We start from the raw sequence: 26,827 nt of genomic DNA on the forward strand, positions 1-26,827 counted from the left end.
AAAAATGGTCGGAGTTTTTTTTTTCTCATTATGCACTGCGTGCTCCAGGATTTTTTTTATATGGTGCATACTGACCACACAGACCCATTCTCTCACATGTGGGCCTACCAGCTTTCTCCTGCTTGATTTGAAGCCGCTAGAATTTATGAGTATATATACGTGAAACACGGTACCTCGTAAGACGTATATATACGGCCACGACAGTCAAAGGGTTAAGGATCTCCTGTGGTGTAATTTAGGAATCTCTTGTGGTATAATTTAGGAACCTCCTGTGGTGTAATTTAGAAACCTCCTGTGGTGTAATTTGGGGACCTCCTGTGGTGTAATTTGGGGACCTCCTGTGGTATAATTTGGGGGCCTCCTGTGGTGTAATTTAGGAACTTCCTGTGGTGTAATTTAGGAGCCTCCTGTGGTGTAATTTAGGAGCCTCCTGTGGTGTAATTTAGGAACCTCCTGTGGTGTAATTTGGGTACCTCCTGTGGTGTAATTTGGGTACCTCCTGTGGTGTAATTTGGGGACCTCCTGTGGTGTAATTTGGGGACCTCCTGTGGTGTAATTTGGGGACCTCCTGTGGTGTAATTTAGGGACCTCCTGTGGTGTAATTTAGGGACCTCCTGTGGTGTAATTTAGGGACCTCCTGTGGTGTAATTTAGGAACCTCCTGTGGTGTAATTTAGGAACCTCCTGTGGTGTAATTTGGGGGACCTCCTGTGGTGTAATTTAGGGACCTCCTGTGGTGTAATTTAGGGACCTCCTGTGGTGTAATTTGGGGGACCTCCTGTGGTGTAATTTTGGAACCTCCTGTGGTGTAATTTAGGAACCTCCTTTGGTGTAATTTAGGAACCTGTGGTGTAATTTAAGAACCTGTGGTGTAATTTAGGGACCTCCTGTGGTGTAATTTGGGGATCTCTTGTAGTGTAATTAACTCCTTATATTTAAAGCAATGTTTTAACATTGTATCATCAATTTTCATGTGTGTACTGTATTAATTTTTTTTTTTTTTTTTTTTTTTTTGCAATGTCTGTTTCTCCATCAAGGTGAAAGGCACATTTATGTTACAGTTTTCTAAAAGATGTGATATTTGGAATTTGCAGAAGACCAGGAAGAAGTGCGGGAACTGAGAGAGCGGCTGATGGCCATGAGAAGTCCAAGAGCATACGATGAACAAGGTAGGTAACTGACATGCCAGTGTGTTGTAAACAGTTTGAATAAGAAATACAAAGCAGAGGTCATTGTAAAGAGCTTGCATAAGAAATCAAGAGCAGAGCTCATTGAGACTATCTCAATGAGGTTTATATATTACTTTGCAGCAAATAAGAATAAAATATTGAAATATTTATATTGTCAGCAGATGGTTCATGAGAAAAGAGGTGAACCATAGATTTGACGAAGATAAAAGGGTGGGTGGTGCATTAAGGCATCTGTGGAGACAAAGAACGTTATCTGTGGAGGCAAAATGGGGAATTTAGGAGAGCATAGGGGCACCAAAACTCTTATGTGGGTGTGAAGCATGGGTTGTGAATGTTGCAGTGAGGAGGCTGGAGGAGGTGGAGATGTTGTGTTTGAGGACAATGTATAATGTGAATATTATATAGAGAATTCAGAGTATAGAAGGTGTGAAGTTACCAAAAGTATTATTCAGAGGGCTGAGGGGTTGTTGAGGTGGCTTGGACATTGAGAGAGGATGGAGAGAATTAGGATGACTAGGAGGGCATTTAAATGTCCTAGGCAAGGTTGGAGGGGGAGGGGTGAAGGTAGTTTTGAGTGCTAGGGGCTTGGACATCCAACAGGCTTGTGTGAGTATGTTAGATGAGAGAGAGTAGAGGCAAGGGGTTTTTATCATTTGATATATTGTTGGAATGTGAGCAAGGTAATATGAAGGAATTCAAGGAAACTGGTTAACTGGACTTGAGTCCTGTAGGGTAAATGCCCTTCTGGCAAGGCAGTGATTGAATGAGTGACAGTGAAAGTGTGTTCTTCTTTATTGGGTCACCCTACCTTGGTGGGACACTGCTTGAGTGTTGAGAAAAGTAATTTTATCTGCCTCTTACAACACTCATGGCTTACACACGAAGAATTTGTCTCAACCTCCCGATGGTATTTTTTTTTTTTTTTTTTTTTTTTTTTTTCAACAAGTCGGCCGTCTCCCACCGAGGCAGGGTGACCCAAAAAAAAGAAAGAAAATCCCCAAAAAGAAAATACTTTCATCATCATTCAACACTTTCACCACACTCACACATTATCACTGCTTTTGCAGAGGCGCTCAGAATACAACAGTTTAGAAGCATATATGTATAGAGATACACAACATATCCCTCCAAACTGCCAATATCCCAAACCCCTCCTTTAAAGTGCAGGCATTGTACTTCCCATTTCCAGTATTTATAAGCAGATATTGCTAAATAAATTTTGCTGCTCCTCCAACACGTTTAACATAATTTTAATGTAAATTTATATGTACATAAAGACACTTCCTTTTTAGTAAATGGAGTGTTTATCCACATTCTTGCTTGTTTCTCCATTTCTAGCTCTCCCTTATTGCTAACATCTTATTTTTTTTTTTTTTACTAAACCTCTCCCTTGTTTATTCCCTCCTTCCCTCTCTCTCACTTGCTGTCTCCTTCTTGCTTGTCCTCTCTGTAGCTATCTCGGTCTACCTTACAATTCATTGATGGTCTGAAGTGTCCTTGTATGAAATATTTATTTGTTTCCCCCAATAATCTCAAAATTCTGAAAGTCCTTTCTGACTCCCAGTCCTCCCCCTTCCATTATCCATTAAATTAATATTTTGAAGTTCGTCATATTGCCTTGGGTATGGCAAGAGTTGACTGTACCTGTTTTTACACTAAGAAATTCCTTGCAGATCCAGAAGAGAGTGGTCAGGAAGCTGTGGAGGAAGGTGTTAGTTATGAGGCTGCCAATCTTCACATCATAACACAGTGTCTGGTGCTTATGATGGCTATCAAACCTGCTCCATTGTTGCCAAAATCCTGCATTCAGTTGTAAGTTTTCCATTTAATCCTTTTGAAGGTGAATTTCAGTCTCGATCGTTAAGCTTATGAATGCTGAAAATATTCAGATGGAGGGAAAGGTTAAAGAAGGGTTGGTGCGTGAGGGGCTTAGACCTCCAGCAAACGTGCACGAACATGTTAGTTAGGAGTGAGTGGAAACAAGTGGTTTTTATGACTTGAAGTGCTGTTGGAGTGTGATCAAAGTAATATTTATGAAGGGATTTAGGGAATCTGGTTAGCTGGAGTTGAGTCCTGCAGGTGGGAAGTACAGTGCCTACACTCTGAAGGTGGGGTGGGGATATGTTGCAGTTTTTGAATTGTAGTGTTGGCACACCTCTGGCAAGACAGTGATGGAGTGAGTGGTGATGAAAGTGTTTCTTTTTTTTTTTTTTTTTTTAGATCACTCTCCCTTGGTGGTAAACAGCCAATGTGCTAAAAAAAAAAAAAATGCATAATTTTGAGATGAAATACTCTTGTTGCTCATTAGGCTTACAGATTTCATAATTATTCAGTATCTCATTATCTCAGGAAACCCATTGATGGAACATTTTGGTCCCTTACTGTTATCCTCTTCATCATGTTATGGTATTATCAGTATTATTCAGGAAATGTTCACTGAACTCATAGGGGTCATTCAGCACTTGGTGAAATGGGAGGCAGTCAGGTTTAGTCTAAGGAAAGATAGGGCAGTTCCAGTTCTTTGGATCAGGAGCCCTTCACTGGCATCAAGGCACCTTCCTTGAAGTGCTTTCTTAGTACAGAAAATGCATAGAAGACAATCCCAGTCTAATTAATTCATGTTAAACACCAAACCCATGTGGGTCATTCAGTGCAAGATGTGGTCAAGTCTTGATCCTCTATCTGCTGAGACTGCTAGACAGTCTTTTTTTTTATTTACCTGTGTGTTCTGATCCCAATATAGGGATTGAAATATTTGGCATTTGTTTTGCACCGTTTCCAGTTTGTTTATATGTACTCTGACAGCTTGTTACCTTGGGAAATAAGCATCACTGCACTCCAGAATGGTTTATACAAATAGGTCAAGCAGTAACTAGTATTAGATACTATAAAGCCAATAAGAAAAATGAAATTGACAGTGGAAACTAAGACTTGAAATCTCTTGCCACAAAAATATGTGCAAAAATATGAAAAAAAAATGTAATCCCTTCTCATGATTAAATTGTACCTCATTGCTGAACCCAATAGGTAATTGTATAAGTAGTCATTTAAAAAAAAAATATGCCACCCTCCATGTACAGCTAGGGCTCGATTAGTGGGAATAATTCATTCTGTGGAGCAGTTGCATTAGTTGAATTTGCACTAGTTGAATTAGATGTAATTTTTGTGTACAATTTGAAAAGTTTGGGAAAACTATCATTAATTAATTTTGTACTAAATTGAAATTCCTACTATTCAAACTCTCACTAATTGAGACCTGGATCTTGATTAAATATATGTAATTTCTTGTAAAGACTGTAACCAGTCCTTAAATAAATGGCCACAAATTTAATACCATTGTTTAATGTTATATTATGTGGTCAGGACATATCAGGAGGTATTGAGTCTAGTGATGGGTCGCTGTATAGAAGTGCTGAGGTTTGCTGGTGCAGAAGACCACCAGCTGTCATCTCTTAAGACTGTAGCTAATCTCCCACCTGGACCTGATGTTATTCTCACCTCAATGACAACCCAACAAGCTAGAGCAGAGGTGAGATAGTCTGCTAGATTACACCTTACTACAGTGGAACCTTGGTACTCGAACTTAATTCGTTCCAGAAGGCTGTTCGAGTGTTGATCTGTTTGAGTACCGAATGAAATTTTCCCAACCAATTTTCTTTTTGGTTGGCTGTTATCACTAATCTTCTTAGGCACCATGGTGACTTACTTGTATAAAAAAAAAGTCAAAAAATGTGAAGAAACACGAAATAGTGTACAGCAAAGTTCTGGCAGGTCGTGTTTGTTTGGTTGAGTGCCGAGCAAATAGTCGACGTACCGGGCAATTTTTTTACCGAACAAAGTGTTCAAATACTGAATTATTCGAGTAGGGAGCTGTACGAGTACCGAGGTTCCACTAGTTTCCTGGTGGTCCCAAGACAAACATTTTCTAAACAAAATGAGCAAACAACTTTATTTCTTTCTGCAGTATACACAATGTAAGTTACATGTAATAAAAATATTGTTTAGCAGAAAAGAAAGCCAATAAAATGCAGTGCATTTCAGGCAGATGAATCTTAATGCTTACAGACTACTTGAAAACTAGACATAGGTTGTCGAATAGCAGTTTTTTAAATGTACAAAAGTGAGGTAGCTAAGTGAACAGTAGTTCAGTATTAAATATGCATTAAAATCTTTGCTCGTGTGTGTCTTTTATTCCAGTAATTTGTATAAATTTTATTATTTGTAGTGTTTGCTTAATTGATTTTAATGTGTTTGACAGTCTCGACTAGATGCACTGGAGCTGATGCTGACGCTGTTGACTCCTGTGAATGATGGAGACAAAACAGAGGAGGACACTAAGGAGCATTTTGCTTTAGAAAGAGCATGTGGATCTCTCCTTCCTTCTGTGAGTAAGATGCTGTTTTCTGACCAGGTAATCAAATTATAACTATATTGTAAAGAATTTAAAAAATCTAGTGCTGTTGTCTAGTAACATAGAGCTCTTTCAGTTAAAAATTACCAGGTGAATCTTAGATTTTAAATTTTAAAAATTTACTTCAGGTGTATCATGAGGTGATGACTGGATGCTTTGGTTTGGAAAGTCTTTGGAGCAGTAGTAGTTACTCGTTAGTGCGATCACTGGAAGCCACACACTACCTCGATGGTATCCGAGCAGCGAGCCTGCCCACGCAGAAGAAGATTGCTACGACTGTTCACATTATCTACCGTCATCTAGTCTCATCTCTACTTCAACATGAACAGCCAGACAAAGGTTCTTTTAATGATTGGATGGAGATTTTAAAGCAGTCTTCATTTTATATAAAAGGCAGGGGTGACCCAAAAGAAAATAATTAAAGCTTTTCTCTTTACATTTAGTATATATACAGGAGAAGGGGTTACTAGCCCCTTGCTCCTGGTATTTTAGTTGGCTCTCACAACATGTATGGTTTACAGAGGAAGGATTCTTCTCTACTTCCTCATGGAGATTCATTTTATATTTTTTCTTTCAACACACCGGCTGTATCCCACCAAGGCGGGGTGGCCCAAAAGGAAAAACGAAAGTGTCTCCTTTTACATTTAGTAATATATACAGGAGAAGGGGTTACTAGCCCCTTGCTCCCGGCATTTTAGTCGCCTCTTACGACACGCATGGCTTATGGAGGAAGAATTCTGTTCCACTTCCCCATGGAGATAAGAGGAAATAAACAAGAACAAGAACTAGAAAGAAAATAGAAGAAAACCCAGAGGAGTATGTATGTATATATATGCTTGTACATGTATGTACATGTATGTATGTTCGGGCGAGATATAAGCGACTATTGGCAGAAAGGTGGGCTAGTGCAAAGATGAGTAGTGGGGGGGTTGAAGAGGGTTGGAATAGTTTTAAAAATGCAGTATTAGAATGTGAGGCAGAAGTTTGTGGTTATAGGAGGGTGGGGGCAGGAGGAAAGAGGAGTGATTGGTGGAATGATGAAGTAAAGGGTGTGATAAAAGAGAAAAAGGTAGCTTATGAGAGGTTTTTACAAAACAGAAGTGTTATAAGAAGAGCAGAGTATATGGAGAGTAAAAGAAAGGTGAAGAGAGTGGTGAGAGAGTGCAAAAGGAGAGCAGATGATAGAGTGGGAGAGGCACTGTCAAGAAATTTTAATGAAAATAAGAAAAAATTTTGGAGTGAGTTAAACAAGTTAAGAAAGCCTAGGGAAAGTATGGATTTGTCAGTTAAAAACAGAGTAGGGGAGTTAGTCGATGGGGAGAGGGAGGTATTAGGTAGATGGCGAGAATATTTTGAGGAACTTTTAAATGTTGAGGAAGAAAGGGAGGCGGTAATTTCATGCACTGGCCAGGGAGGTATACCATCTTTTAGGAGTGAAGAAGAGCAGAATGCAAGTGTGGTGGAGGTACGTGAGGCATTACGTAAAATGAAAGGGGGTAAAGCAGCTGGAACTGATGGGATCATGACAGAAATGTTAAAAGCAGGGGGGTATATAGTGTTGGAGTGGTTGGTACTTCTGTATAATAAATGTATGAAAGAGGGGAAGGTACCTAGGGATTGGCAGAGAGCATGTATAGTCCCTTTATATAAAGGGAAAGGGGACAAAAGAGATTGTAAAAATTGTAGAGACATAAGTTTACTAAGTATACCAGGAAAAGTATACAGTAGGGTTATAATTGAAAGAATTAGAGGTAAGACAGAATGTAGGATTGCGGATGAGCAAGGAGGTTTCAGAGTGGGTAGGGGATGTGTAGATCAAGTGTTTACATTGAAGCATATATGTGAACAGTATTTAGATAAAGGTAGGGAAGTTTTTATTGCATTTATGGATTTAGAAAAGGCATATGATAGTGGATAGAGGAGCAATGTGGCAGATGTTGCAAGTATATGGAATAGGTGGTAAGTTAATAAATGCTGTAAAGAGCTTTTATGAGGATAGTGAGGCTCAGGTTAGGGTGTGTAGAAGAGAGGGAGAATACTTCCCGGTAAAAGTAGGTCTTAGACAGGGATGTGTAATGTCACCATGGTTGTTTAATATATTTATAGATGGGGTTGTAAAAGAAGTAAATGCTAGGGTGTTCGGGAGAGGGGTGGGATTAAATTATGGGGAATCAAATTCAAAATGGGAATTGACACAGTTACTTTTTGCTGATGATACTGTGCTTATGGGAGATTCTAAAGAAAAATTGCAAAGGTTAGTGGATGAGTTTGGGAATGTGTGTAAAGGTAGAAAGTTGAAAGTGAACATAGAAAAGAGTAAGGTGATGAGGGTATCAAATGATTTAGATAAAGAAAAATTGGATATCAAATTGGGGAGGAGTAGTATGGAAGAAGTGAATGTTTTCAGATACTTGGGAGTTGACATGTCGGTGGATGGATTTATGAAGGATGAGGTTAATCATAGAATTGATGAGGGAAAAAAGGTGAGTGGTGCGTTGAGGTATATGTGGAGTCAAAAAACGTTATCTATGGAGGCAAAGAAGGGAATGTATGAAAGTATAGTAGTACCAACACTCTTATATGGATGTGAAGCTTGGGTGGTAAATGCAGCAGCGAGGAGACGGTTGGAGGCAGTGGAGATGTCCTGTCTAAGGGCAATGTGTGGTGTAAATATTATGCAGAAAATTCGGAGTGTGGAAATTAGGAGAAGGTGTGGAGTTAATAAAAGCATTAGTCAGAGGGCAGAAGAGGGGTTGTTGAGGTGGTTTGGTCATTTAGAGAGAATGGATCAAAGTAGAATGACATGGAAAGCATATAAATCTATAGGGGAAGGAAGGAGGGGTAGGGGTCGTCCTCGAAAGGGTTGGAGAGAGGGGGTAAAGGAGGTTTTGTGGGCGAGGGGCTTGGACTTCCAGCAAGCGTGCATGAGCGTGTTAGATAGGAGTGAATGGAGACGAATGATACTTGGGACCTGACGATCTGTTGGAGTGTGAGCAGGGTAATATTTAGTGAAGGGATTCAGGGAAACCGGTTATTTTCATATAGTCGGACTTGAGTCCTGGAAATGGGAAGTACAATGCCTGCACTTTAAAGGAGGGGTTTGGGATATTGGCAGTTTGGAGGGATATGTTGTGTATCTTTATACGTATATGCTTCTAGACTGTTGTATTCTGAGCAACTCTGCAAAAACAGTGATAATGTGTGAGTGTGGTGGAAGTGTTGAATGATGATGAAAGTATTTTCTTTTTGGGGATTTTCTTTCTTTTTTGGGTCACCCTGCCTCGGTGGGAGACGGCCGACTTGTTGGGGAGGGGGGGGGGAATGTATGTGTAGTGTGACCTAAGTGTAAGTAGAAGTAGCAAGACGTACCTGAAACCTTGCATGTTCATGAGACAGAAAAATGGACACCAGCAATCCTACCATCATGTAAAACAATTACAGGCTTTTGTTTTACACTCGCTTGGCAGAACAGTAGTACCTCCCTGGGTGGTTGCTGTCTACCAGCCTACTACCTAGAATTCATTTTATATATCTTTTTAATAAAAATCCATGTGGATCATTCAGAGCAAGGAGCACTGAAGGCTCAAACCTTCCTCTGCCCGTGGTGAGACAGATATGCTGCTAGGTTGTACTTACTGAGACTGGCTATATTTTGAATCAGTCTATTGATGCACTAAGTCTTCTACTCTTCAAAGCTTTTAGTGGAGTCTTTTGACCCAAAAAAGAAATGGTTTCATAATCATTCAGACAGCAATAGGTGAATGATGGCGAAAGTTTCTTTTTCAGGTCACCCTGCCTCAGTAGGTGACCAGTGTGTTAAAAATCATAAATAGGGTTTTTAATTGATGCTGCTTATTTTAACTTGGCATGATAGTATTTATTTGTGTAGAAATTTCTATGTTCATAGCTTTTATTGTATGTATTGTATGTTTTATTGTATGTAGATGGGACAAAAGGAAAAGGGCAACAGAAAGTAAGAGGTAAAAGTTTATAAACTAAGGGAGGAGGAAGTTAGGGTGAGATACAAAAAACTATTGGCAGAAAGGTAGGCTAGTGCATGTATGGGTAGTAGGGGGGGGGGTTGAAGAGGGTTGGAATAGTTTTAAAAATGCAGTATTAGTATGTGGGGCAGAAATTTGTGGCTATAGGAGGGTGGGTGCAGGAGGAAAGAGGAGTGATTGGTGGAATGATGAAGTAAAGGGTGTGATAAGAGAAAAAAAATAGCTTAGAGGGTTTTTACAAAGCAGAAGTGATATAAGGAGGGCAGAGTATATGGAGAGTAAAAGAAAGGAGAAGAGAGTGATGAGAGAATACAAAAGGAGAGCAAATGATAGTGGGAGAGGCACTGTTAAGAAATTTTGTGGAGAATAAGAAAAAATTTTGGAGTTAGATAAACAAGTTAAGAAAGCCCAAGGAATGAATGCATTAGTCAGTGAAAAGCAGAGTAGGGGAGTTAGTAGATGGGAAGCTGGAGGTATTGGGTAGATGGCAGGAATATTTTGAAGAACTTTTAAATGTCGATGAAGAAAGGGAGGCAATAATTTCATGCACTGGCCAGGGAGGTATCACATCCTTTAGGAGTGAAGAAGAGCAGGATGCAAGTGTGGGGAGGTGCGTGAGACATTACATAGAATGAAAGGGGGTAAAGCAGCTGGAACTGATGGGATCATGACAGAAATGTTAAAAACAGGGGGAGGGGATATGGTGTTGGAGCGGTTGGTATTTTTGTTTAATAAATGTATGAAAGAAGGGAAGGTACCTAGGGAGTGGCAGAGAGCATGTATAGTTCCTTTATATAAAGGTAAGGGGGACAAAAGAGATTGTAAAAATTATAGGGAAATAAGTTTACTGAGTATACCAGGTAAAGTATATGGTAGGGTTATTATTCACAGAATTAGAGGTAAGACAGGGAGCAGAATTGCAGATGAGCAAGGAGACTTTAGAGTCTGTAGGTGATGTGTAGATTAAATGTTTACATTGAAGCATATATCTTTCTTTCAACACACCGGCTGTATCCCAGCGAGGCGGGGTGGCCCAAAAGGAAAAAAATGAAAGTTTCTCCTTTTATATTTAGTAATATATACAGGAAAAGGGGTTACTAGCCCCTTGCTCCCGGCATTTTAGTCACCTCTTACGACACACCTGGCTTATGGAGGAAGAATTCTGTTCCGCTTCCCCATGGAGTGAAGCATATATGTGAGCATTATTTAGATAAAGATAGGGAAGTTTTCATTGCATTTATAGATTTAGGAATATGTGGCAGATGTTGCAAGTGTATGGAATAGGTAGTAAGTTACTAACTGCTGTAGAGAGTTTTTATGAGGATAGTGAGGCTCAGGTTAGGGTGTGTACAAGAGAGGGAGATTATTTCCCAGTAAAGTAGGTCTTAGACAGGGATGTGTAATGTCGCCATGGTTGTTTAACCCTTAAATTGTCCAAACGTAGATCTATGTTTTTTCAACATTTGAAAGTATGTAAAAAAAAAAACGTAGAGCTTCTTTTTATTTTTTACATTTGAAAACGTGTAAAGAAAACTTCGATCTACGTTTTTTTTTTTTCGTTATATTTGAAAATATTTAAAAAAAGCGTAATGTACTTTTGGAGCACTACGCATGTGAACATAGATCTGCTTGGACAGTTTAAGGGTTAATATATTTGTAGATGGGGTTGTAAAAGAAGTAAATGTTAGGGTGATGGGGAGAGGGGTGGGATTAAATTATGGGGAATCAAATACAAAATGGGAGTTGACACAGTTACTTATTGCTGATGATACTGTGCTTATGGGAGATTCTAAAGAAAAATTACAAAAGTTAGTGGGCAAGTTTGGGAGGGTGTGTAAAGGTAGAAAGTTGAAAGTGAACATAGATAAGAGTAAGGTGATGAGGGTATCAAATGATTTAGATAAAGAAAAATTGGATATCACATTGGAGTATGGAAGAAGTGAATATTTTCGGATATTTTGGAGTTTATTTGCCAGTGGATGGGTTTATGAAGGATGAGGTTAACCATAGAATTGATGAAGGTAGAAAGGCGAGTGGTGCGTTGAGGTATATGTGGAGACAAAAAAATGTTATCCATGGAGGCAAAGAAGGGACTGTACGAAAGTATAGTGGTACAAACACTTATATAGGTGTGTAGCTTGGGTTGTAAATGCTGCAGTGAGGAGGTGCCTGGAGGCAGTGGAGATGTCCAGTCTAAGGGCAATATGTGGTGTAAATATTATGCAGAAAATTCATAGTGTAGAGATTAGGAGGAGGTGTGGAGTTACTAAAAGTATTAGTCAGACTGCTGAAGAGGGGTTGTAGAGGTGGTTTGGTCATTTAGACAGAATGGAACTAAGTAGAATGACTTGGAGAATGTATAAATCTGTAGAGGAAGGAAGGTGGGGTAGGGGTCGTCCTTGAAAAGGTTGGAGGGAGGGGCTTGGACTTCCAGCAAGCGTGTGTGAGCATGTTTGATAGGAGTGAATGGAAACGAATGGTTTTTGGGACCTGATGAGCTGTTGGAGTGTGAGCAGTGAAGTGATTTAGGGAAACTGGTTAGCCAGACTTGAGTCCTGGAAATGGGAAGTACAATGCCTGCACTTTAAAGGAGGAGTTTGGGATATTGGCAGTTTGGAATGACTGTCTAAACTGTCGTATCTGGGCGCCTCTGCAAAGACTGGGATTATGTATGAGTGAGGTAAAAGTGTTGAATGATTATGAAAAGTTTTTCTTTTTGGGTTCTTTCTTTTGGGTCACCCTGCCTTGGTGGGAAACGGCCGACGTGTTAAAAAAAAAAAACTTTGTTTGTATTGTGGGTATTGTATATTATTGCTACAAGGGCAGTGAGACCCCACACAGTCAGAGCGCTCTGAAAATATCACAGCTACTATTATTAAAAACAGGCCATGGAATGGGGTGGGGTTTGAACCCATGGTGAGCGAGTTTGTTTGCAGTAGTGTTATTACAGTTTCATGAGTTATTAACAACAGTGTAACACACACAGAATCTTGATCCGGATTATTAAACGTGGAGCACCTGTCTCATACTAATAACTAAAATCATAGTATAAATTCACATCTAACTCACAATTTGAAAAGGAAAATTTAGTTGAAGCTTTGGTCAGTCTAAGGTTTCGTCTCCAAATTGTGGGTTTGATATGAATTGTTCCAGCCTCGGCACTGTGACTTTTATTTTTCAGTATTTATGTAAACTCTTGAAACGCACAATTCATAGATACTGTGCTGCCCAGTGTGTTGACTATTTTGAATTAGCCCGGGTAATTTACACCATGTATGATAATCGTACTTACGTGTAACCTAAATAAACTTATTATATTTCATAGCACTTATGTGCAAATATACATTACTGCTAAAGATATCTTTGAGTATATTAAGTAAATTTAGTGTAATGTGTGGCATTCTAAAAGCCTTGATAAAAAATAGTTTGCACCAAATCATTTTTTCTTGTCTATTGATATTGTGAATGGATTAAGTGATGTTAAATTCTTTCAACAGGTCTTCGGGAGCGCCTCTGTCTGCTGACTATATTTGCTCTTAGTGTCCGCTATGAAGCACCTGATCTGAGCTTAGCTGTATCAAGTGGTCTGCTTGATGCCTTAGTGCGAATGTGCTGTCCATACGATCCTCCAACTCTGCGTCATACCCCTCATCCATCCCCGACAGATCTTTTGCCTCATGCAGCACATACACTCTTCCAAATTCTTACTATTTTAACTGGGTAAGTATACTTAAAGGAATTGGAAGCCTAAATAAGATTTCAGTAAAATAAGTTTTAAATTAATTTTATTGCTATAACATTACCAGTTAATAAGTAACCTCGTTCATAAGCTTTTATTACAAAACACATTTTTAAACTTCATAGTCCATCTTCCACCAATGTAGGGTAACCCCCCGAAAAAGGACAGTCATCATTCATTCAATGGCTGCCTTGCCAGAAGTGTATGGATGTTGCAGTTCAGATATTATTTTGAACATCATCCCCATCCCTCCTTTAGGATGCAGGCATTTTGCTTCCCACTTCAAGGACTCGCTGGTTTCCTTGAATCTCTTTAATAAATGTTACCCTGCTCACACTCCAACAGCACGAGAAGTCACAAGAGCTACTTGCCTCCACTCTGATCTAACATGGCTCACAAGCCTGCTGGATGCTCAGGTCCCTAGTATTGAAGGCCTGCTGTATCTCCTCCCCCCATCCCTTCCTGGAATGATGACTACTAGTCCTTGCTGCTCAGATTTATACACCCCCTTTGGTAATCCTCTCCTGCCTCATCCTCTCTAAATGCCCAAGCCACCTTAAAACCCCCTCCTCAACCCTCTGAATGCTACCTTGTAACTTCTGCACTCTGAATTCTCTGTATAATATTGTCAGTGTTAGCATGATAATTGAATGCATTATTGTCAATAAACTGAATTATCTTGACAAAATTAATGTATTATTGCCAGTGAATTATATTAGCTTGTCAAGATGAATGTATTTTCATTTTGTAAATTGCATTAGCTTGTGAAGAATGAATTATCAGTAAATTGTAAAAGTTTGTGAAGATTAACGTAGCATAGTCTTGATGTGTAGTATTGACCTGGTGTTGGATGGCATCTAGAATAGTACTGAGTATAATAATAGTCACATATATCGATATATAATAAACAAAGACCAATAATATTATGATTGTTTTTGCAGGTATTATGCAGAAGACATCAGTAAATGTGTTCTCTCACAAGTTATGAATCTCTTGCATCTGCAAGTTGAAGACCTTGTTAATCATATCATTAAAGCTAATGAAATCACATGGAAAACTTACATGCAACATGAATCTATTATTCCACTTGAAAAGAATGTTGATATAGCTAAACCTGACCTAAAAGAAGCAGAAGTTGAAGAAAGAGAGAGAGATGGTATAGATGTAAAGGATGTTGGTAAAAAAGAAAGAAAGATAGGCCAGAGAAAATTAGAACTACGCCTCACAGGTCTTGATGGCGGCCAGAACAACAATGCTGCAGATGCCAGGAAACGACGACATTTAGAGGTAACCTTAGGAAACCTCCTAGTGTTTGTGAGGCGGCTGTGTGTTAACCAGCGGGTGAGAGTTCTTGTTGGTCGTCAGCCGTGGGTACGTCTTCTGCTTCTGGTCACTGGTGAGCAGGCTGAAACTCACCTTCCTCAAGTCATCAGTGTAAGAACAAGAGTTTTGGCACTGACACTGTTGGGCGCTACTCTGCCATATTCGGATTTTGACTTGGAGGCTCGGGAACAAGTTGTAAGACAGCTCTTCATGCAGCTGGCAGCAAATATGTGGGTGATACCCTCTGCTCAGGCTCATCTTAAGGCAAGTCAGTTGTTGACAGAACTTCAAAAACATCTTGTGAGACTGTCAAGTCCTGATTTGCTAGATGAACAGTCAAGGCCTGATTCCCCTGATGATAGTTTACCAGTCCAGGAAGTAGGTTTTGACCCTGACAAGTCTGTGTGTTGTTCAGTTGAAGGAGGACACACACTTGTTCATGGTCCAGGGGGTCGTGGCTATGGTCTAGGCTCTACTCCAATTACCTCTGGCTGTTATCAGTGGAAGTTTCTCATTGTGAAAGAGAACCGTGGTAATGAAGGAACCTGTGTTGGCGTCTCAAAATATCCTGTCCGTGACTACAGCCATAGGACTTCATCAGACATGTGGCTATATAGAGCTTACTCAGGAAATTTGTACCACAATGGGGAACTGAGTGTTTCCTTACCTGGTTTTACTCAGGGAGATTACATCACTGTGGTGCTTGATATGGAGGCTAGGACACTAAGCTTTGGCAAGAATGGAGAAGAACCTCGACTTGCATTTGAAAATATTGATGCTCCTGAACTATATCCATGTGTTATGTTTTATAGCACAAATCCTGGGGAGAAGGTAAAGATGGTGGACATGCAAGTGAGAGGTTCCCCTCGAGATCTTGATCCAGGTGATCCGTTGTGTGCCCCTCAAGCTGCAGTCTTGTCAGAAGCTCACATTGCTCTTCTTCGGCAGCTGCATGAAGCCTCGGCTTGGACACAGCAGGTTAATGATTGTATAATTGAACGCCTTAATCAGACAAAGGAACTTATCCCGCAGCCGAAGGATCTCCATGAAAGTGTTGAAACGGCTTCTAAAAGTGAATCGGAAAATGAGGAACTTGTATCTGAGTATGAACCTATCACAGATGATGCCATTGAAGGTCATGTCTTGACACTGGATGAAAGACTTGAACGAGAAGAAAGAACAAAGAAAAAATTTGGACTGCGTTTAAATGATGACGATAGAAGCAGTCAAAGAACAGATTTAAATTTAGAAAATGCTGATGAGCATTTAGATGGAAGGACAGGCATTGCTAAAGGAAAACCATGTAAACAGAATCTTGTTTATGAGATGAACTTAGAACAGCTGTGTAAGGAAGTTTATCCTGCTCTTGCCATGATTGGTGGAGTTGATAGTGGACTAAGGGTAGGAAGTCAGTGTATCCAGAAGGGCACTGGAAGGAGAGCAATGGTCTTAGGAGCTTTACGCCAAGGACATCCAGCTGTTAAGGTGTGTTTATATCTCCATTTCTCTTTGTTTGCATGTGTGTAATTGCCTATTTTAGTTATGGATGGTGAGGTGAACTCATCTTGTCCCATTTTCAGTGCTCTTCAAAATTTTATGATAGATTAGATATAAAAGCTTTCCAATGTAAATATGGTATAGTATACTATACAATAGTCCCCCTATATCTGTGGGGGATACATTTAAGACCTACCATGGATAGTAGCAAACTGTGTATACGTGCAAGTCATTTTTCGTTTACGTACATACCTACGATAAAGTTTGATATATTATGCACGACAAGTCAAGAATGATTAGTTTTTCCCTGATGGGAAGCACTTCACAGCTTCTTTTAGTCTTTGAAGAATTGCCAGCATCACTGCTTTTTGGGGATGTTATTAAGCAAAATTAAGTTATTTTGAGCCACGGTAAACCATGGATAACTGAAACCACAAAATATGAATCTGCAGATACAGGGGGTACTATTGTATACTGTGACAGACCTAACTGTATTGACAGTAGTGAAGCTTTATTTGAGACAGTTCATCTGTGGATGGGTTTCTTCAGTCTTTGATGGCTGTAGAAGCTTGGATATGGGTAAAACATTCGTCTCTGCAGTTGTCTTTTTCGTCATTTGTCAGTTTTGCACTCTTCGTCTCCAGTGTACATACAGCGAGAGATATACACCTCACTGTATATACCACCTTACATTTTTTTTTTTTTTTTTTTTTTTTTTTAGTCTTGTGTATATTAACATGAATTTTGTGTTCTTAGTTGTCTTGTAAATATTGTATGGCTAGTAGAGCATTGCTTATTTCTGTAACTGTGTGTGCTTTCAGGTACAATGGTGTGACTGGGATACAAGTATCAGTGATGTCCCCGTGTCTATGTTAGAGCCTGTGGAGCCGCCTCCGTTTGATGTTTCCAAGATGTCTGGAATAACTGCCCAAGTCATCACTCAAATAATGAGGTTGGGAGGACTCACTCAAGAGGTCGGTAATAAAAATTCTGCAGTAAACATGAAGTTATTATTATTTTTTATGCAAATTACGTGTACTGAACTTTCCTTGCCCTACTTTGGGTGACTATCCTTGTGTAATAACCTATTTGTAGCTACAGTAGTAGAATTTAGTTCATGTTGTCCCATCTTCAGTATTTGTAGGTAAAGTAGGAGAATTTAGCTCACTGCAGTATACCTGTGACTTTTTGTTAAGGGCTTTTCTACCTCTGCATCATAATATGAGAGGCCAGACTTGCTTATTGACCATCTGGTCAACCAAGCTGTTTGTGCTAGTGACCCACATTTTAGGTTCAAAATCTGATACTATTCTCCATCAAGGAGGACTGAAATTTTCACTGTGTGTATTCATATGGGAAGGTGATAAAGGTAATATTTTGTGAAGGGATTCAGGGAAACCAGTTAGCTGGACTTGAGTCCTGGAGGTGAGAGGTACAGTATCTGCACTCTAAAGCAAAGGTTTGGAATATTTGTTTGGAGGGACATCTAAACTGTTGTATCTGTGCACCTCTGGCAGGACAATGATAGTGTGAATGATGGTGAAAATGTTTTTTTTTTTTTTTGGGTCATCCTGTTTGTGGGAAATGACCATTGTGTTTAAAATGAAAACGAAAGGAAGGGTAGTGATGTGGTTGGAGGGTCATCAGCACTGTGATGGTAGCATCCTTCTGGAAAAGCAGCAGATGAATGAATGATGGTGAATGTTTATTTTTTGGGTCACCTTGATTTGGCTGTTGACGTAGAAAAAAGTATGTAATTACTGTCCAATGAATATACAGTGGACCCCCAGTTTACGATTGGCTCCCAATGCGACCAATTATGTAAGTTTATTTATGTAAGTGCGTTTGTATGTGTGTGTTTGGGGGTCTGAAATGGACTAATCTAATTCACAATATTCCTTATGGGAACAAATTTGGTCAGTACTGGCACCTGAACGTACTTCTGGAATGAAATAATATCGTAAACCGGGGGTCCACTGTATACTATAACAATCATAACTAATGTTTTATTTAATTATTTTAAAAATATCATTTAATTATTCCATAGCTGATGTGTTACAGCTAATGTACTGAAGTCTTTAAAAGTCAGTTAGCTCACCAAGTTTATATTGAGAATTTTAGAGATTTTCAGATGTGCATATTTCATCCCCTGTGTCATTATCATTCTTTTTATACTTTTTTTTTTTCAACGACCCGGCAGTATCCCACCCAGGCAGGGTGACCTAAAAAGAAAACTAAGGTCTCTCTTTTTAAATTTAGTAATGTATACAGGAGGGGCTTGGACTTCCAGCAAGCGTGCGTGAGCGTGTTAGATAGGAGTGAATGGAGACGAATGGTACTTGGGACCTGACGATCTGTTGGAGTGTGAGCAGGGTAATATTTAGTGAAGGGATTCAGGGAAACCGGTTATTTTCATATAGTCGGACTTGAGTCCTGGAAATGGGAAGTACAATGCCTGCACTTTAAAGGAGGGGTTTGGGATATTGGCAGTTTGGAGGGATATGTTGTGTATCTTTATATGTGTATGCTTCTAGACTGTTGTATTCTGAGCACCTCTGCAAAAACAGTGATAATGTGCGAGTGTGGTGAAAGTGTTGAATGATGATGAAAGTATTTTCTTTTTGGGGATTTTCTTTCTTTTTTGGGTCACCCTGCCTCGGTGGGAGACGGCCGACTTGTTGAAAAAAAAAAAAAAAAATACAGGAGGAGGAGTTACTATAAATTTGAAGTGGCTGCTAAAATTTTACATTTTAGTGAGTGGTGCTGGAATTTTAAAATTATATAATATTAATGATTTTCAGATTGAATTTCCTAAACTGACGTACAACCATGAGACTGACGAGTTGCAGACCTCGTCTACGGGCAGCCTTGTGTCGCCTCAGGTTCCACAGACTCACCTGGAGTCGTTGCCCACCACTGCAGCCAATTCTCATGGGCCCTCACACACCTCCAGTCCACGCAAGGAGTTAAGGTAGATTGGAAGTTATTTTTTTTTTTATGTTATTCAAAGGTCACACTGTGAGACTTTGTAGTTGGTCCAAGTCAGACTGAAACCTCGTCATAAGCTTCTATATTTTTATTATTATTATCACACTGGCCGATTCCCACCAAGGCAGGGTGGCCCGAAAAAGAAAAACTTTCACCATCATTCACTCCATCACTGTCTTGCCAGAAGGGTGCTTTACACTACAGTTTTTAAACTGCAACATTAACACCCCTCCTTCAGAGTGCAGGCACTGTACTTCCCATCTCCAGGACTCAAGTCCGGCCTGCCGGTTTCCCTGAACCCCTTCATAAATGTTACTTTGCTCACACTCCAACAGCACGTCAAGTATTAAAAACCATTCGTCTCCATTCACTCCTATCAAACACGCTCATGCACGCCTGCTGGAAGTCCAAGCCCCTCGCACACAAAACCTCCTTTACCCCCTCCCTCCAACCTTTCGTAGGCCGACCCCTACCCCGCCTTCCTTCCACTACAGACTGATACACTCTTGAAGTCATTCTGTTTCGCTCCATTCTCTCTACATGTCCGAACCACCTCAACAACCCTTCCTCAGCCCTCTGGACAACAGTTTTGGTAATCCCGCACCTCCTCCTAACTTCCAAACTACGAATTCTCTGCATTATATTCACACCACACATTGCCCTCAGACATGACATCTCCACTGCCTCCAGCCTTCTCCTCGCTGCAACATTCATCACCCATGCTTCACACCCATATAAGAGTGTTGGTTTGTAGATGAATGGTTCAGAGAACCGACATGTTGATAAATTAGACACATGTGCAACTCTTGGGTATCTTTATTGAGGAAACGTTTCGCCACACAGTGGCTTCATCAGTCCATACAAAGGAGAATCTTGAAGAACAGGAGGAGAATGAGGTAATCAGTCCCTCAACCTTGAGTCGATGTGGTCAGTCCATCAATCTTGAATAGATTGATGGACTGACCACATCGACTCAAGGTTGAGGGACTGATTACCTCATTCTCCTCCTGTTCTTCAAGATTCTCCTTTGTATGGACTGATGAAGCCAGTGTGTGGCAAAACGTTTCCTCAATAAAGATACCCAAGAGTTGCACATGTGTCTAATTTATCAAGAGTGTTGGTAAAACTATACTCTCATACATTCCCCTCTTTGCTTCCAAGGACAAAGTTCTTTGTCTCCACAGACTCCTAAGTGCACCACTCACCCTTTTCCCCTCATCAATTCTATGATTCACCTCATCCTTCATAGACCCATCCGCTGACACGTCCACTCCCAAATATCTGAATACATTCACCTCCTCCATACTCTCTCCCTCCAATCTGATATCCAATCTTTCATCACCTAATATTTTTGTTATCCTCATAACCTTACTCTTTCCTGTATTCACTTTTAATTTTCTTCTTTTGCACACCCTACCAAATTCATCCACCAATCTCTGCAACTTCTCTTCAGAATCTCCCAAGAGCACAGTGTCATCAACAAAGAGCAACTTTGACAACTCCCACTTTGTGTGATTCTTTATCTTTTAACTCCACGCCTCTTGTCAAGACCCTCGCATTTACTTCTCTTACAACCCCATCTATAAATTTATTAAACAACCACGGTGACATCACACATCCTTGTCTAAGGCCTACTTTTACTGGGAAATAATTTCCCTCTTTCCTGTGTACTCTAACTTGAGCCTCACTATCCTCGTAAAAACTCTTCACTGCTTTCAGTAACCTACCTCCTGCACCATACACCTGCAACATTTGCCACATTGCCCCCCTATCCACCCTGTCATAAGCCTTTTCCAAATCCATAAATGCCACAAAGACCTCTTTAGCCTTATCTAAATACTGTTCACTTATATGTTTCACTGTAAACACCTGGTCCACACACCCCCTACCTTTCCTAAAGCCTCCTTGTTCATCTGCTATCCTATTCTCAGTCTTACTTTTAATTCTTTCAATAATAACTCTACCATACACTTTACCAGGTATACTCAACAGACTTATCCCCCTATAATTTTTGCACTCTCTTTTGTCCCCTTTGCCTTTATACAAAGGAACTATGCATGCTCTCTGCCAATCCCTAGGTACCTTACCCTCTTCCATACATTTATTAAATAATTGCACCAACCACTCCAAAACTATATCCCCACCTGCTTTTAATATTTCTATCTTTATCCCATCAATCCCGGCTGCCTTACCCCCGTTCATTTTACCTACTGCCTTACGAACTTCCCCCACATGTGGGTTATTTACGTATTATAGTTCTTCCTTTTCTCGACATTTGTTTCTGGTAGTTGTGCTATATAATTTACTCACTTAACCGAGTTAGACCTTATTTATTACAGAGTGGGCTCTGATGGCCTGACAATGGAGTTGCTCACTGATCAGTTAGTTACAAACATCATGGATGAAGTTACTGGACGTTCGTTTGATGCCTGTGATCGCCACGAGCCGCCACAACCAACACACCGTGGCTCCTCCTTGGTCAGTTACTTCACTTGTTTAATATGATTGCCTGCGAAAGGAAAGAATATAAAAGTTTGAAGGCCTGAGTCTTCTGTTAATTATTAAAACACAGTTGTTGGTAACTATTTGTAAAAATAAATGGGAGTAAATGGGAAAGAATGGATGCAAAAAGTACAGAGATAATGCACTAAGTGTAAAGGGTCCAAGACATTTCAACATCCTCATTTATATTAATTTGAATTCCTAACATACCACTAACTGCAGCCAAGAGAGAAATAATAGAGTAAAAAGGCACAATACTGTGACAGGAACAATACACAGATATCTCGCACATAGTAGAAAGAAACTTAAGAAGTTTCGGTCCAACTTGGACCATTAACTAGTCACCATTCTTTCTCCTATGTGCATGTTATTTGTGTAGGGAATTAATGTAATTTAAATTGGTTACTGACATGTAGGACTGTAGAGATATATTGGGAAAGTAGAGCACTTAGTACAAGTTGGCTTGGTTAGTTTTTATAGTTTATAGTTTGTGCCTGTTTTTTAAAGTCTAGCAAATTCAGTTCAGGTAAGAGTTACAGCAAATATTTATCTAGTAGTTAGGTCCCCAACATATGACATTAATATGTTGTCCAGAGGGCTGAGGAAGGGTTGTTGAGGTGGTTCGGACATGTAGAGAGAATGGAGCGAAACAGAATAACTTCAAGAGTGTATCAGTCTGTAGTGGAAGGAAGGCGGGGTAGGGGTCGGCCTAGGAAGGGTTGGAGGGAGGGGGTAAAGGAGGTTTTGTGTGCGAGGGGCTTGGACTTCCAGCAAGCATGCGTGAGCGTGTTTGATAGGAGTGAATGGAGACAAATGGTTTTTAATACTTGACGTGCTGTTGGAGTGTGAGCAAAGTAACATTTATGAAGGGGTTCAGGGAAACCGGCAGGCCGGACTTGAGTCCTGGAGATGGGAAGTACAGTGCCTGCACTCTGAAGGAAGGGTGTTAATGTTGCAGTTTAAAAACTGTAGTGTAAAGCACCCTTCTGGCAAGACAGTGATGGAGTGAATGATGGTGAAAGTTTTTCTTTTTCGGGCCACCCTGCCTTGGTGGGAGTCGACCAGTGTGATAATAAAAAAAAAAAATAAAAAAAATTAGTGTTCCTGAAAATTGTAAGTTTAATGTTTGAAACTTTCATTCTGTTTTCCCATAGACACCCATACAGTAGGGCCCCGCTTTACAGCGTTTCGCCTTACGGCATTCCGCCGATATGTTGATTTCAAATTATGACCAAAACTTGCTATACGGCTTCCAGTTTTTCTAATATGGCACGCCCCACCCGGTTTGTTTACATTCTCTGTGAGCACATCTCTATTATGTCTGGAAATTTTCCAGAATTTCAAGTGTTTTAAGGTTATTGCATACATTATTTTATATGTACTCTGATAATGTTACTTGTGTACCTGTACCTAAATATACTTGCACACTGTGCTGGCATGCAGGTACACATTAAAATCACTAAGAGTCTTTACTCTTGGCATCACATAATAATATCTTGGGCACCTTAAATTTCGTATATTATGTTAATATATAGACTTTTTTTTTTTTTTTTTTTTTTTTTTTTTTTTTTTTTTTTTTTTTTTTTTTTTTTTTTTTTTTTTTTTTCTTCAACAAGTCGGTCGTCTCCCACCGAGGCAGGGTGACCCAAAAAATAGAAAAAATCCCCAAAAAGAAAATACTTTCATCATCATTCAACACTTTCACCACACTCACACATTATCACTGCTTTTGCAGAGGTGCTCAGAATACAACAGTTTAGAAGCATATACGTATAGAGATACACAACATATCCCTCCAAACTGCCAATATATAGACATTTCCATTAATTCATCTATGATATTTTTTTCAAAATTATATAATAAACGCGCAACATAACACGCAAACATGATACATACACCAACAGTATAAAAATTGACATAAATACGAGATATGTTTACTAAACGGTTTGTTGGAGTGTCGGAAGAATTAGGTTTTCTCTAGTCATGTACCAGTTACTTAACTGTAGAAAAATATTCCTTTTGTATGCCTTCACTCTATAGCTATTCAAGATCCTTGTGGGTTTAGTGCTTCTTTTTTCTTATGAGTGTGTTGCTGTTTATTTATTCTTCTGTACTAACTTGTCAGAGCATCATTCCTTTCAAAAATGATGTTACGTGAGAATGGAAGCTTTGGTCTTTATTTATTTTACTGTACCACTGTAGAGACAACTTGTACACAATGTAAGGTGCTGGTATGTACGTGTATGAACCATAACCAGACGTGTTTGTTTACATAAGTACTCTGCGGCTCTGTCATCTTACTCGTTCTCTCTCTCGTTTATTTGTTTTTATCTCACTTACCTCTCGCCCTACATTAAGACTGCAAATATTTTAAGGTAAGTAATGAGTGTACTGTATATGCATTTTATCGCTCTAGGGCGCTTTAAATGTCCTAGTAGGTGGGGTGGCCAGACAGACTGTCCTACCTCCTGCACCTGACTTTCTACATATAAATACTTTTCACCTCTCACCCTACATTAAGACCATTAAGACTACAAATATTTTAAGGTAAGTAATGAGTGTACTGTTTATGCATTTTATCACTCTAGGGCACTTTAAACGTCGTAGTATATTGTGTGGGTGCGGTGGCCAGGAGGGCTAACCTGCCTAAAACACCTGACTTCTTACAATAAATACTACTCGCCTTTTGCCCTACATTATGACTACAAATATTTTGAGGTAAATAATGAATGTACTGTATGTGTATTTTACTTTTTATTGTTTTTTAATGCCTAGTTGTATTGCTAACTTAATGTATGTTAGTGTAAACTGTTATCTGGCATCTATATACATTTATAAGTGGAAAAAAATGGTGTTCTGCTTTCCGGCGATGTCTGCTTTGTGGCGGTAGCCTGGAACCTAACCTGCCGTGTAAGTGGGACCCTACTGTATTAAAATTGGATACATTCCCAAGCCATAATATTCCTTATCTGTTCTCATTTTTTAAATGTGGACATTGAGAACCATATTTATTTTAGAGATTTGGACAGTGAAAGGGTTAAAAATGTTTCAATAAAAATGTGTGAGCATGTTAGATAGGAGTGAATGGATACAAATGGTTTATGGGACTTAATGAACTGTTGGAATGTGAGTAGGGTAATATTTTGTGAAGGAATTCAAGCAAACCGGTTAGCAGGGCTTAAGTTCTGGAAGTGGGAAGTACAGGAGGGCCCCACTCTACAGTGCTTCGCTTTATAGCGCTTTGCTAATGCAGTGGTTTTCAATTATACCCATTATTCATTTATTAAGACTTCCTGCAATAAATATAATCACAACTCGCTAAAAGCTTAAGTATATGCATTTTTTTTAGGCCTATCTCTATTGCACATTTAATATGATAATGTAAACATGTTATCAGACTTTTTATATGCATTTGAAAATGAAAAAAAGACTGTTTCACTTTACAGCGATTTTAATTTTACAGCAGTAGCCGAAGCCTAACATGCTGTATAAGTGGGATCTGTCTGTACAGTGCCTGCACTCTGAAGGAGTAGTTTGGGATATTTGTTGTTTTAGTGACATTTTACTGTCATATCTAGCACATCTGGCAAGACAGTGATAGTGTGAATGATGGTGAAAGGGTTTCTTTTTCAGGACATTGCCTCAGTGGGAGACAGCCAGCATCTTGGGAAAAAAAAGTTAATTAAATAGAACAGAACTACAAAACAATACTATATGGGATATAGTATAGTGCAGATGTATAGAGGAGGGCAGCAGCTGGACTTTTTTTTTCAACAAGTCGGCCGTCTCCCACCAAGGCAGGGTGACCCAAAAAAGAAAGAAAATCCCCAAAAAGAAAATACTTTCATCATCATTCAACACTTTCACTACACTCACACATTATCACTGTTTTTGCAGAGGTGCTCAGAATACAACAGCTTAGAAGCATACACATATAAAGATACACAACATATCCCTCCAAACTGCCAATATCCCAAACCCCTCCTTTAAAGTGCAGGCATTGTACTTCCCATTTCCAGGACTCAAGTCCGACTATACGAAAATAACTGGTTTCCCTGAACCCCTTCAATAAATGTTACCCTGCTCACACTCCAACAGCTCGTCAGGTCCCAAGTACCATTCGTCTCCATTCACTCCTATCTAACACGCTCACGCACGCTTGCTGGAAGTCCAAGCCCCTTGCCCACAAAACCTCCTTTACCCCCTCTCTCCAACCCTTTTGAGGACAACCCCTACTCCTCCTTCCTTCCCCTATAGATTTATATGCTTTCCATGTCATTCTACTTTGATCCATTCTCTCTAAAGGACCAAACCACCTCAACAACCCCTCTTCTGCCCTCTGACTAATACTTTTATTAACTCCACACCTTTTCCTAATTTCCACACTCCGAATTTTCTGCATAATATTTACACCACACATTGCCCTTAAACAGGACATCTCCACTGCCTCCAACTGTCTCCTCGCTGCTGCATTTACCACCCAAGCTTCACACCCATATAAGAGTGTTGGTACTACTATATTTTCATACATTCCCTTCTTTGCCTCCATAGATAACGTTTTTGACTCCACATATACCTCAACGCACCACTCACCTTTTTTCCCTCATCAATTCTATGATTAACCTCATCCTTCATAAATCCATCCGCCGACACGTCAACTCCCAAGTATCTGAAAACATTCACTTCTTCCATACTCCTCCTCCCCAATTTGATATCCAATTTTTCTTTATCTAAATCATTTGATACCCTCATTACCTTACTCTTTTCTATGTTCACTTTCAACTTTCTACCTTTACACACATTCCCAAACTCATCCACTAACCTTTGCAATTTTTCTTTAGAATCTCCAATAAGCACAGTATCATCAGCAAAAAGTAACTGTGTCAATTCCCATTTTGAATTTGATTCCCCAAAATTTAATCCCACCCCTCTCCCGAACACCCTAGCATTTACTTCCTTTACAACCCCATCTATAAATATATTAACCATGGTGACATTACACATCCCTGTCTAAGACCTACTTTTACCGGGAAGTAGTCTCCCTCTCTTCTACACACCCTAACCTGAGCCTCACTATCCTCATAAAAACTCTTTACAGCATTTAATAACTTACCACCTATTCCATATACTTGCAACATCTGCCACATTGCTCCTCTATCCACTCTATCATATGCCTT

The 26,827-nt window shown here is 39.6% G+C and overlaps 1 protein-coding gene across 7 annotated transcripts in view; it reads left to right on the forward strand.

The window, feature by feature from the left end:
* Positions 1-1,093: 1,093 nt before the first annotated feature.
* Positions 1,094-26,827, forward strand: part of LOC128699864 (probable E3 ubiquitin-protein ligase HERC1) — a gene marked incomplete at its 5' end in the record, with an annotated part of 163,798 nt that continues 138,064 nt past the window's right edge. For all 7 annotated transcript variants that reach the window (XM_070102322.1, XM_070102323.1, XM_070102324.1 and 4 more), the window contains 10 exon segments: positions 1,094-1,168; positions 2,863-3,001; positions 4,553-4,718; positions 5,448-5,573; positions 5,729-5,939; positions 13,099-13,321; positions 14,282-16,148; positions 16,982-17,134; positions 18,962-19,131; positions 21,488-21,626. In XM_070102322.1, the coding sequence (XP_069958423.1) occupies positions 1,094-1,168; positions 2,863-3,001; positions 4,553-4,718; positions 5,448-5,573; positions 5,729-5,939; positions 13,099-13,321; positions 14,282-16,148; positions 16,982-17,134; positions 18,962-19,131; positions 21,488-21,626 (3,269 nt within the window).

This window comes from Cherax quadricarinatus, chromosome 81 (assembly GCF_038502225.1).
Source record: "Cherax quadricarinatus isolate ZL_2023a chromosome 81, ASM3850222v1, whole genome shotgun sequence".
NCBI classification, from domain to species: domain Eukaryota; kingdom Metazoa; phylum Arthropoda; class Malacostraca; order Decapoda; family Parastacidae; genus Cherax; species Cherax quadricarinatus.